General features: G+C 33.8%; 2 protein-coding genes across 6 annotated transcripts; one reads left to right on the top strand and one right to left on the bottom strand.

The window, feature by feature from the left end:
• The first annotated feature begins 26 nt into the window (after nt 1-26).
• LOC123013207 (transcription factor cwo) lies at nt 27-9959 on the top strand. 4 transcript variants are annotated; one of them, XR_006413254.1, is made up of 7 exons: nt 27-430; nt 4993-5058; nt 5108-5186; nt 5251-5453; nt 5503-5810; nt 5866-5946; nt 9241-9262. XR_006413254.1 is itself a non-coding variant. In XM_044411617.1 (6 exons), the coding sequence occupies exons 1-6, from the start codon at nt 366-368 to the stop codon at nt 9614-9616; spliced, it is 1227 nt and encodes a 408-aa protein (XP_044267552.1). In that variant the 5' UTR covers nt 32-365; the 3' UTR covers nt 9617-9959. The 4 variants fall into 4 exon arrangements, 3 of the variants coding, with proteins under 3 accessions (XP_044267552.1, XP_044267543.1, XP_044267560.1); XM_044411617.1 differs by having other exon boundaries at nt 32-430; nt 5503-5946; nt 9247-9959; XM_044411608.1 differs by having other exon boundaries at nt 40-430; nt 5503-5946; nt 9241-9959.
• On the bottom strand, nt 9944-11931 carry LOC123013196 (prolyl 3-hydroxylase sudestada1). Of its 2 annotated transcripts, XM_044411588.1 has the most exons (5): nt 11789-11931; nt 11550-11741; nt 10846-11504; nt 10281-10790; nt 9944-10233 (listed from the first exon to the last, which is right to left on the bottom strand). In XM_044411588.1, exons 1-5 carry the CDS (start codon nt 11802-11804, stop codon nt 9970-9972), a joined length of 1641 nt encoding a protein of 546 aa, XP_044267523.1. In that variant the 5' UTR covers nt 11805-11931; the 3' UTR covers nt 9944-9969. The 2 variants fall into 2 exon arrangements, with proteins under 2 accessions (XP_044267523.1, XP_044267530.1); XM_044411595.1 differs by lacking the exon at nt 11789-11931 and having other exon boundaries at nt 10846-11482; nt 11541-11683.
• Nucleotides 11932-12308: the final 377 nt, after the last annotated feature.

The raw sequence follows: 12308 nt of genomic DNA, 5'->3' as shown, positions 1-12308 counted from the left end.
ATGTGCAAACAAACAAACTATCCCCGCGTTACGTTCCGGTGCACGAATCAGGCCGCAGTCTTCGCCCGGAGTATTCCGGTGAAAATCCGCGCTTATCATCGAATCGGCGCTCGTAAATCCGGCAGCGTTCCCCGAGCGCCAGTTATGTGGTAGTCGTCACGTAGAGTCGGAGGCAGCGCACCGATTTCGCCTTGTCTTGGATTAAATACTCCGCTCACGTGTACTCTAGCGTGTTCGTCGAGTCGGTATCAGTGGCCGAGGAGTAGATGAAAGTGAAGCGCGTTTGCYATTGCCGCGACGACACCTGTCACAAATCTCCACCGAATTTTCGGAAAAGTGCTATGTGCTAATCTGTCCTGAGGAAAATGGATATGACGCAGGCTTACTGGGAGGAAAACTCGGCCAACATTCAGAGGGTCAAATACGAAGGGTGAGTTTGGGCGAACGACGCAAATTTACAATCAAACCAGTTTGTGCGAGTTGATTTTTTTCATGATTTGTGGATCGGACGCCACTGACGCATTTTATTGTAAACAATTCAAGGGGGCACCGGACCCCCACTACACTTTGACGCAATATTATTTATGCAGGAAGTCGGAGTATTTTTGGACGCGCACGTGATACCAATTAACGGATCGGACGCTGAGATGGCCAAAAAATAAACACCCCCTTCGTACAGGACCGGATTTTACGCATTTAASTCCATTGACGAAGCTTCATCAAATTTCAGCTTAGCGAAGCGCACGTGGATTAACTATCAACATTTTCTACTTTTGTTGCAACAGACAACTCTATTACCTAATTAAGAAAATTGGTAACTCAATTAATTCAATTGTAATGAAATTTTATTTTAGACAAGTTGATAGTTACCCCGACAGATGACCCACAATTTTTAATCCATATGGTGCCGGTTTTTTTCAAAAAAGTTTTATTATGTTTGTGCTAATAGTAATCGCAGACACACCTTATCTATGGCATTAGTCCAAATCGAAGCAATAAAATAAATAATTACACTCGCATTATATAAGAATGAAAACAACGTGCAGAACATTAAAAAGGAAATATGTTGGCATGTTTAGTCTGTCTCTTAATTGCAGTTKCATTAATAGAAAAAATAATATTTCCAACCAGAGTTTAAATAYCAAAAATGTAGTTGCGAAAATTTTTCGATAAAGATTCACGACAGGTGTGAACTAGATTAAATATGCCAGTAATTCGATCTTCAGAGATAAATATTTGTTCCATTTTTTCCATTTTCACTAACATGACAGTCCAAATACCAATTAAACATGTCTTCAAGTTCTAYGCTATTAAACACGAATAATAAATTTATTTTTATTGCTCAAATGTTTGATAAGGATATCTTCAAATTTTTACATTTCGCTGGTGAAAGTGCCAAAATAAGCCCCGCCTGTCGTAACATTGCAAAATTTTTAATTTGTTCTGTACTTTTATCTAATCGCAATCGCCCCGCAGGTGTAAAACGCAGTCACGTTTTCGTCCCGAATTTTCGTGGAAATGCGCACGAGCGGTGCGGTTTTTTCCTAAATGACGAATCGAAATCTCTAAAAGAATTTCATAACATCCTTCATGTCGGGTCATAAAAAATCGAAGATGCGTCAAAGGCGCTTGTGGAAATTTTATCGTTTGACGTTTGGGTCACGTGAGCATCACGAGATGTCAAGCGATCAATAAATAAGCGTTTTTTTATCGTTGATTGACATCTATTATCGTTAACGAATCACGTGGCTGTGATTTCGGAAAGTCCCCTGGGTAGCCTTGGGGGGTGGCCTTGAAGGACAACGACTCGATTTTACAGGATTCGCGATTTTTTTCGAATTGATTCGGGAACGTGTCGGCATTTTAATTTTGGTTCGAGTTCATGGCAAGGTCACACCTACGTTTTTCTCTCGCGTAGCGTAAACAAAACAGGACGAACCGGAATTTCCTATTTATTTGAATACGAATTTTTCGCGGCGCTATGGAAAAAATAACGCACCAGCAAATGTGCATTTTTTTAATTGTAAAGCAATATTTACGTAACTAAAAGCCTTGCAATGTGATTAATTGCGTTCGAAACATTCAAATCGCGCTATTTCTAAACGTATTTTGCTTATTTTGTTAGTTTTGCACAACACAATCAACACAGACGGTGAGGTTTGACATTCATTTTTCATATAAATTGTTCTTTATTATTATTATTCTTATTTGCCAGTTTCAGTTAGAAAATTGTAAAAAACATAATTCTTACATTATTATACGAACGAAAACTGGATTGGGAAACGCAGACAAAACTGTCAAAAATGATGAAAAACATGTAGATAGTTTGGCCCATGTTTGAAGAAAGCGGAACAAAATTTTTTGTTTTCACAGCCAACTGGACTCGACATTCTTTTGTAGAAACTCAGTAGTTTCTTTTAATAAAGATAAAATCTACTTTACGAATGAAAATCCCCTTTTGTTAGTGGTAAAGTAGCAAAGAAAGTAATAAAAAAAAAACAGAAATTAAAACAATGAAAGAAATATTTACATATGTACAGTTGCGGAATTAAAATTTCGGGCAGTATTGTCATTTTCATAATGTAAACTCTAAAACAACCTTTACATTAATAACCTCATTTTTACTCTTGTCATGTTTATGTCATTTTGCCTTATTTACTTTCAAAAATAGTGATTTGTGGCATAATAACGGGTAGGCAGTAGATCAAAACGATGATTTAATTATATTTAGTTCAATTAATAAATTTCCTAAGACAGACAAACTGTTTAATTAACAATTTTAACAACAAAAAAAAGTTTAATTGTCAAATGTCAGTCATGATGACAGTAAAGGGTAATTTACAGTGAASTTTTTAAAGTGYCAGAAAAATACTGTCCGTAATTGCAACTGTACAGTGTCTCTGTRTARACACGAGTAATAATGKGCGCGAAWTTTTTTTTGAAGCAACCATCATRACATTTCAAAYACAACATGGATATTAAAATATTTCGTTGTAATTAGTTACTCGTGGGACAGCCTGTATATTAGTACTTCTAAATTCTCTTGAYAATTTCTTCTGTTTCAATAAYTGRTATAGCAWGAGATCTCATTTGATCATTAAGAATCAATTGATAGTCACACTGAAAAAATCCATATCCCACTTTTTCTACGAACTTGCAATCACAAACGGGAAATGTTTTTTTTTACAGAGTGAATTGGATTTTAATTATACCATCGCAGTCAAAAAATATTGGTACAGTAAAATTTTGTCGGTTTAAATCTGGTCTYAGCATTGCTTGCGTTAGCAGCTCTTGACCATGATATGCGAAARCACTATTTTATAAAAATTTCGAACTCTAAAACTTATCTATGTAGTTTATCMARTTTGGCACCAAAAAGCTGTCATATCTGTATAATCTGTGGTTTGACTAATACTTAACCCCTACTTGGCATATCCCAAACACATACAAAAAAAGAATGTAAAAATGTACCTAAAGTAAAACTTGAATTTTGGAAGTTTCTTAAGTAACACCAGTACCAYTATTTAGATGAGACAAAACAAAAATTTAGACATTTCAGCAATAATCACCATAAATAAACACATCACAAAATGGAACCAAAGTGCAAACCTCATTTTTTTTTAATATCATTGACATAAAATTGAACGGAATTTACTTTGCAAGTGGACAAAAGTTGTTTCAACCCGGTTTATATAAATCTTTGTTTATATGATATATTTCAAACATCTTTTTATAATGAAAACATACCTAGCAATTGAATGAAAAATAAAAGTTTCGCAGTTAAGATTTTTTTTCCAATGAAATTCATTATACAGGATGTTTCACATAATTTTACGAGGTCTGCGCCTGTAAGATGCAATCAATAATACATATTCCGATACGAACTCGATTACAAATTTTTAAAAATTGGATGATCTTCTCTAGTTTGTTCACCCTTTCAAAAATTACAACGTTTTTAGTTAGTGATTAAGATAAATAAACTACCATCATATTCATGCCGTCTCTTGATAGAACAAATGATAATTGTTTCTGAAAAACTGCACTTTATGACTATTAATGAAGCATTGATTAGTTTGACAACTACTGTCGTGGGTTTCCAAAAATTAAATAATTAAATGTGTATTTTTTGTATRCAGTGTTCTGTGACTTTTGTATATTTGGGTGCGTACATTAGGCGCAAGCCTCGWAAAGTTATGTGAAACACCCTGTATAGGTATGATAAGGTAAAATGGAGATTTATTAATAAACTTTACAAAAATTTYAGTGTTAATTTACAAAAAAAATATTTAAAAAATTTATTATGTTTCTCCAATAAGCAAGAAAGATTTGGGTTGGCTTCAAACAAAGGGTCATATTGTTTCAAGAATTTCGACAGCAAAATCTCGTATTTCAAAATAACCTTAAAATAGTTTCCTAATAAATGCTTATATTTCCTGAAAACTAGCGAAAAWTACACGGTGATTCAGCTTAGATGAGAAATCCTAATTTATTAAACAATGATACCGTAAAATGGGGTTACTTTGACACGTTATGGGGATACTAATTTTGTTTCATTTTCAGTATAGGTACCTACCGAAATTATGTTTATTTTATTTTTATMCCATATGAAAGCCATAACATACCAAAAAATGACCTATTTAATTTTTTTTACATCATATATTACATATTTTTAGTTCTAAGGTATCAAAGTATCTCCCTGGATAGCATAACTTTGATTTTCAACGTAATTAAAGGAACTGTCAAAATAGCCCCGAAGTCAGAGTTTCTTTGACACCAAATTTTCTAATTTTTTTTGGAAAAACTATGACCCTGAGGCAAAATTTTACCTTTGATGCTAATTTTTTCAAGAAAATATTGCAACAAAATAAAAAGTTACATTAACAAAACCTCTCAAACTATGTCAAAGTAACCCCGATGTACGATATGTATGTCTTGCCTAAAGGCACACTGACTGAATTTTAGAAATCGTGATGATATATATTTTTTTGATAGGTGCAATTCGAATGATGAATTGGGCCGATCCAAAGATGAACGAGGTGTTTACCAATGTTGTGAGACGTAAGTTCCCGACTTTACAATTATAATTCTCTCAGAATCTGAATTGCAGAAATTTGAATTTTTCCACGGCTACRTGCAGCGAGGACGACTCCGAATACGGCCCTTACAAGAAAAATAAAGTGACAAGGGTAACTTTCGTAGTAATTAAATTGAAATCTAATTTGAACAACCGTTTTTTTTTTGTTTGATTAGCAAGACCCTATGTCGCACCGAATAATTGAAAAGCGACGTCGAGACCGCATGAATAATTGTCTTGCCGATTTATCTCGCCTCATCCCGACGGAATATTTAAAAAAAGGCCGAGGTCGAATCGAGAAAACCGAAATCATCGAAATGGCCATCAAACACATGAAYTACCTCCAGCAGGAGCACGGCAGCCCCTCGGAGCACTATCGGTGAGCAGTGGTGGCAACCCAAAGACGTTAAAAAACAGCTTTTTGTTAGCATGGGTTATCAGGAATGCATGTCTGAAGCAATGCGATTTATGGTGGAGGTCGAAGGTCACTTCCCCCGCGAAGGCATCTGTGTACGCATCCTCAACCATTTGCAAAAGCATTGCGAGAGCTTGTCGAGGATGACGCAGCCTTCAGCGGCGGCAAATCAGCCGATTTTAGAAACGAGGAATTTGCAAGAAGTCGGCAATCCACAGGTGCAAGTGTCTGACTATCAGACGCCTAAAACTGAGCCAAATAATAATGGTTCGTTCACAGTTAGTCTGAATGACACTGAAAACTATGACAAACATCCAGAATGTAACGGAAATGGGGTTTCTTATAAGTATAAAAACAACATTAAAATGCGTTTCAGTCAGGATTTAAACGAGGGGATCAAGAGACAGAAGACGGAAAATGGACGCAGGGCGTCCGTCAATAGCGTCGAAAATCAGAGGTGAATATTTATTTATTTTACTCCCGTGTTACATACATTTTTTTCGTCCCTCTTTATCTGAGTAATACATTTATTCTTAATATATTCTTCTCTAAGAGTGAAAAGAGTAAAACAGCCGAGTTTAACCTAGAACTCACATTGGCCACTGGCATAAATACCTAAATTACCTCTCTTATATCACTCATGAATCGCATATTCAGTGCGCTTTACGAAAATTCGAAAACAAATCAAAGTTCACACGGACGATTCCTACCGATTCTCCTAGAGGTGATCAGATTTACATAGATGTTAATTTTCAAGGGTCAAGAGCAGAAATTCATCGCAATCAATTTCAAAGAATTGTCATAAAATAAGAAAATACTTCTCATCACTCGGACAAAATGTTTATAATTATGGAAATAAAGGCGTTTCATAAAAAATTTATAGGTAACAGTAGTCGTGTCATTCGTGTCATTTGCGAAAAATATTTGCATGAATAATAAGAGCCATTTCCGTTTGTTTGTTTTTGAAAAATTCTTATAAAATCCGTGAAAATCACTTTCTTAGAAAATTGCTCGATGATGATTAAACTTGAGTTGGTACAARGTGACAAAGTTGGATAAAAGGCTTTCAAGCAATAAATAGCCAAATTTATGACTATTTCCTTATAGTAAAGCTATCTAATTGCAACTTTGAAAAATGGCCACGTGACTGATTTACAACGATGAATAAAGTAAACTAAAATAGAAAAATATTTGTTGTCCCAGACTTAATTTTAAGAACATTTTTATTCGGAAAAATCACTTGACACTAATATTTTTTTTTCTTCAATTAATTGACAAATTAAATAAACCATTTCGCAGAAAGTCAATGAAAGAATATTTTAATCAGTTTTTGACCTTTGATAATCAATATTACAATTAAGTTTAATACAGGGTGTAACGAAGAGATGGAAACAAAAAAAGTAACCTGAGATTCCCTCCCCATTTCAAAATAAAGCTTACCTCTACACCAAGTTGTACCAGAAGGCGCCAAAGTTTAAAAATTATTTTCGTTTTTCTTTAATAACTATTAATGGATTAATCTATTTTTACAAAATTTGATACAGGCAATTTGATGTCAAAACTTCATGTTTTGGTGCTATTTCTAATTTTTTTATTAATTATGGAAGGTAATTCCGTATTAGTTTTGTAGTTTTTGGCGTGGTGTTTTGACGATTATATTAATTTTTTAAAGAAGGTTGACAACAGACAAAATTACACAGGGAAACTACTTTTTTTGACAAAAAAAAATAAGTTTCAAAATGATATTACTTACCAAAATTAGGGAATCTCTGCCCGATAGCTCCTGAACCAACTTTCTCTTTTTTCTTAGAATTCTATAAAGTAACCTACACTTTTATTTATTTTGGTTATTATTATTATTTATTTTAGGAGCAGTACTTTTTTAGAACAAAGTAATGTAAAGTTACTAATTTATAAAATTATATTTGAATTTTTATCAAAATTTTTCCCGATTCAAAATATTGATAGTATGCATCTTATATTATGCAAATGTAAAACCGTTTTACTGCATACATTTCACTAATATTAGGAATGTAATTTAATAATAGCATATCGATCAGAAGGTGCGAAACTAAATTGAAAAAAATTGATTCTTGGTATTACCATTTTTGTCAATTTTCAAATAATTAATTTTGCTCTGTTACTTTAATTTTAAAAACAGAAAGATAAATAGATGGTGACGCCACAATGATAGTTATAATATAATGAATTGGAACAAACAAAAAATATAGTACATAATTTATTAAAAATTATTATTCCTTGAGATTTTTAGTCTTTTTACAAAAAATTACAGAATTACAGATTTCAAAACTATTTACTCTACCGTTCCGTAGATGGCATATCTCTAGCCAGTTCCAAAATATACAAGAAATTGTCGCTTGTATACAGACGGAAAGCCGTCGAACAAGTCTTCAAAGAAAAAAAAATAATAATTGAATTTTTAAGAAAAACAGTAAACATTTTTTTTTTACAATTGGATGTTGTTTTTGAATAAATCAGTACCTCACACACACAGTAACACAGAGTTTTTATCTCATTTTGAGTATTTGTAACAGATTGCAAAATTCAATAGTTTTTATTTGTTTTATCAAAAAACTTATTATTCAAATTGCATGAAAAAATATAGTAACATAAGTAAGTACCTAATCTARAATACGCCAAAAATAAATCAAAAAATTCTTCCGTACAGTTTTTTTTATAAAAAAATAAAATGGCCAAAAATAGTACTTTTTTTAATTCATTTTTAAACGACGCGGAGAAAAAGTTTCATATTAATATACAGGTGCGCCAGAACTCGCGCCGCAGAGAAAATTTCCAAGTAAGATAAGATACTAGGAACATGAAAAAAATGTTTAAAAAATTCTATCAAAAAATTTTGACATTTGACATTTTTTTACGTCTATTTAATGATACTGATGATCTTGTATATGTTTTTTTTACAATTATTTAGTAAAGGTACAAAAATTTTGCCAATTAAAGCCACAAATAACATTGAACAGAGTTACAATTTAGGATACAGCTTTCTTGTTTCCTCTTTTAATAGCCAATAGCAAAAAAACTTGGAAAATTATTTTTCCAACAGAAATAAATAGTGTCAAAGTGTAAACTTTAAACCCTCATAACTTCGAAATTTTTATAGATACAATTTTTTTAACATTTTTTCCATGTTCCTGGTATCCTACCTTATATGGCATTTTTCTCTGGGGCGCGAGTTCTGGCGCACCCTGWATGTATATTGCTGCTAAGGCCATCAAAAWTGTATGATATTTTTTTCTGAATTTTTGAATGACGATTTATTTTTTTATTCAGTATACTTCAACCTTAATGCTCGCCATTGTACGACCCTTTTGAATCACCGTGTATACTAAAGAAAACTTTAAAAAAAGAATAAAAATTACAGAAAAAATAAAAATATCTTGCCTTAACAGTTTTTAGGGTAATGGAAAAATCCTATTCCCATTTAATTAGAAATCGTAAAAAATGTATTTTTGTATATCATCAGAAAAACACCTGTGAAAAATATTGTAACAGATAATACATTACAAAATACAGCGATTAAGAATAAAACCTCTTAAAAACCAWAACAGATTAAAAGGTGTTACCTGCTAGTCATTTGTTTTCATACTTAAGTAAATACATAATAAAGTAAAAAAAAATGAAGGTAACAAATAAGTTGTGTATCAAAATAATACATAATTGCACAATTTAAATTGACGAAAACAAATTAATTTGATTTTAATTGCAAACTCAGTTCCAGCCGTAGTTCCCCGCCTAGCAGCGAATTATTGACTCGAATCTCAGAGCATGAGCCCTCCCGGATTTCCCCGACTGAGAGCACGTCGTCGCTCAACCACATGAAAATCGAGCCGATTCCCCGAAACGAGCTTCGGCCCTACTCGCCTCGGACTTCATTGGACAAGAATTTCAACGTTCCGATATTTGTCTTACACGCAAAAGGATCCTATTACGTTCCTCTGACGATAGATTACAAAACTCTGTTGCCGTTTTTGCGCAATTATGACATACTTGAAGTGGTCCCCGGTATGCACAATGTCGTCTTGCATCCGGTCACCATCAATGTCAACTTTCAACCGAATTATGTCAACGGGAAGTACAACTGGAATTGAAGAGTGAGGATGACGAGGTTTTAAAAGGCTGTGAAGGTCAGGAAAATTTTTAAGACTGATATAAGGTTTATATAGTCTAAAAATTAAGGGAGTTTTGTTATTTTTTAGATGTTACTTTTTTAAGTTGGTGGTTGCAGCGCGTGCAATATTGAATTTTTAATCCTTGATTACAGTTCAACAGTATTGTGTTGAAGGAGCAGTATTCACGGTTGGTATTACTGTGGAACAAGTTTGCAACTACTAAACCATTTTACCAATATATTCATTGTTAATTCATAGTATTTTAACGTACTTCCGTGTATAACTTTTATAAAAATAATAAAGGACTATTGTTTAATAAAAATTGACGCCTTTTATTCCGTATAAGAACAAATGAYAGTGTAGAAACAGTCACATTTGCTTTGTTTACTAAAATATTTGGTAAACCTGGCTGTGTCCCTGTAGATAATATTCAAATTATTTTCCTCCGGTTCTAGTGTTATCAGCGCATCTTGCACTTCCTCATCTGTTGTTACATACATTATCCTAGCTCCAATCACATCACTGTTGCATTCGCAACCAAAATGCATCACCACATCTAGTTGCTTCTTCTCATACCAGTCATAATCACCCAATAACTGAAACAATACTTAAACCAACTGAATTTGTTARTAAAGTCACTTACAGAGTAACACCCATGTGTCCACTTTTGCAATTCGAACTTCACAGACGAACTAGTCTTAAACTCAATTCCTGTGAAACGTCTCAATAAATCAAACATTTGTTTACTTTGAAACAACATCAAAAACCGGTCAAGGACKACCGGCAAGTCTTTAATTTTAGCAACCTCGTAGTAATGCCGGTTTGGGGGCCCAATTTTGACCCAGCTCAAATCAGAAGTCAAAATCAACTTTAACTCATTGAAAGGTTCCATTTTGAAAAAATTCTTGAGTGATATTTCCGAATGTTCCTCAAAATATTCTTGTATTTCTTTGATAATGTCACACTCTAAATATCCCTCAGTGAGCCACGATGATAACTCACTGTCGAATTCAATGGGCGGGTTTTGTTTCTCACCAAATAACCCATCTGGGTATGGTTGGTATTTGGGGGTGGTAAAAGTAGGGGGTGTGTTGGTGTGGAACCACCCATTGATGCTGAGTCTGTTGTCTTCAAGTGATGTCACCTCGGCCACCTGTGACGATGATGTGACCGATAATTGAGACAAATGACAATCTAGCAAGGCTTACCTGATGGTAGGAGTCACTGGTGACGGGGAAGAACACAAATTGGTTGTTGGCGGGGTATATGTTTCTGGCGATTTRAGCAGGTTGGCCGTCATTGTCTTTATTTAGTAATTGCAAGGCACCGCCTTTACTCTCATCCCAGGCATTTTTTCCAGTCAGGTATAAAATAAAAGCTATCATTCTGTCCTCTCGTTGGTCATCATGGACCAATAGGTAGTCTGTATTTGAGTAAAAACTGCACGTGGCCGATATGTGGGTTAGTTTCAATCCAGTGATTTCAGCAACCCATTTCATGACATCGTTTTGTAACAATTTGTACAATAAATTGATGTTTGGAAAGTTAGTTAAATGTTTCAAATCTTTTGATTGAAAAAACTCGTATAAATCTAGGCTTCTCACATTCCAGTCAACTTCATTGAATTCTTGTCTTATCTCATCCAAGAAATTTGGATTTTCTAGAAAATTGTTGACAACACAAACTTTGAACGGCTTTATTATAAGTTCAGTGTCAACCAAATGTAATTCCTTATTTTTAGTCCAATTAGTTTTTAATTCGTCTTTGTAACTCGTGTCCAACAAACGCGACATAACTTCTGGCGACAATTTGATTCTTTTGCTGGGATTCTCCTCAGGGTCTCTGCTACATGTGGGCATTAAATGGTCTATACTTAAGTGAAGAGACATAAAAAGTGGCTTACTTTACTTACAGCCAGCTACACTTTTGTCAGATTTCAGCGTACTGACTTTACAGTCGTAATCCCACTTATCACAGTCAACTTCTTCGGGTTCAGTTTCTGAGTCCTCTTCTTCTTCTGCCTCATCTTCAAACTGGAAAATCTTATTGAAATCGTCTTCATCTTCTTCACTGGAGATTGAAGCTGACAATTTTCTTTTAGAGCCTAAAATTTGTTTTTATATTTCATTAATTACAAAAATAAAAGCCGACCTGGTTCTTCCCCCATTTTTTAATAAAGAAAAGTGAATTATCACAAATGAACTAATAAATAGGTTATGTCCTATGGTTATGTCCACGTTATCTCGAGAAAGAAATAAATTTGGAAGTATTGTTGGTTGTCTAACTGCAGATATGAGCACAGAACAACAGGATATGAGCATTATATCACATAATGAACACGGAAAGTGATAAATAACGCACAAGTGGAGATTCTTATAGAAGCAGAAGCGCTACGAGTGCCTTAGATACTTTCCAGCGAATTTTSTGCACTATTTTTTCTACGACACTGAAAAATGTTCAATATTTATTGCAAAACTATTAATTTTTTAGAATCAATAAAATTAATGGTCACATTATTAATTTGACAGTTATTATAATAATATAACATAAAAACCCATGGTCCCAAAAATAAGCTACAATACAAAGTTTTTAAATAAAATACCACAAGTTTGTGAGCGGGTTTCCCCCAAGCTGGCGCAGCAAGGGATATTCGGCCTGAGCTGAGGTCTCG

This window comes from Tribolium madens, unplaced genomic scaffold (genome assembly GCF_015345945.1).
Source record: "Tribolium madens isolate multiple individuals breed KSU strain unplaced genomic scaffold, Tmad_KSU_1.1 Scaffold_19;HRSCAF=116;Tcas5.2_LG9, whole genome shotgun sequence".
Classification (NCBI taxonomy): domain Eukaryota; kingdom Metazoa; phylum Arthropoda; class Insecta; order Coleoptera; family Tenebrionidae; genus Tribolium; species Tribolium madens.
This window is presented reverse-complemented; position numbering and strand designations above follow the sequence as displayed.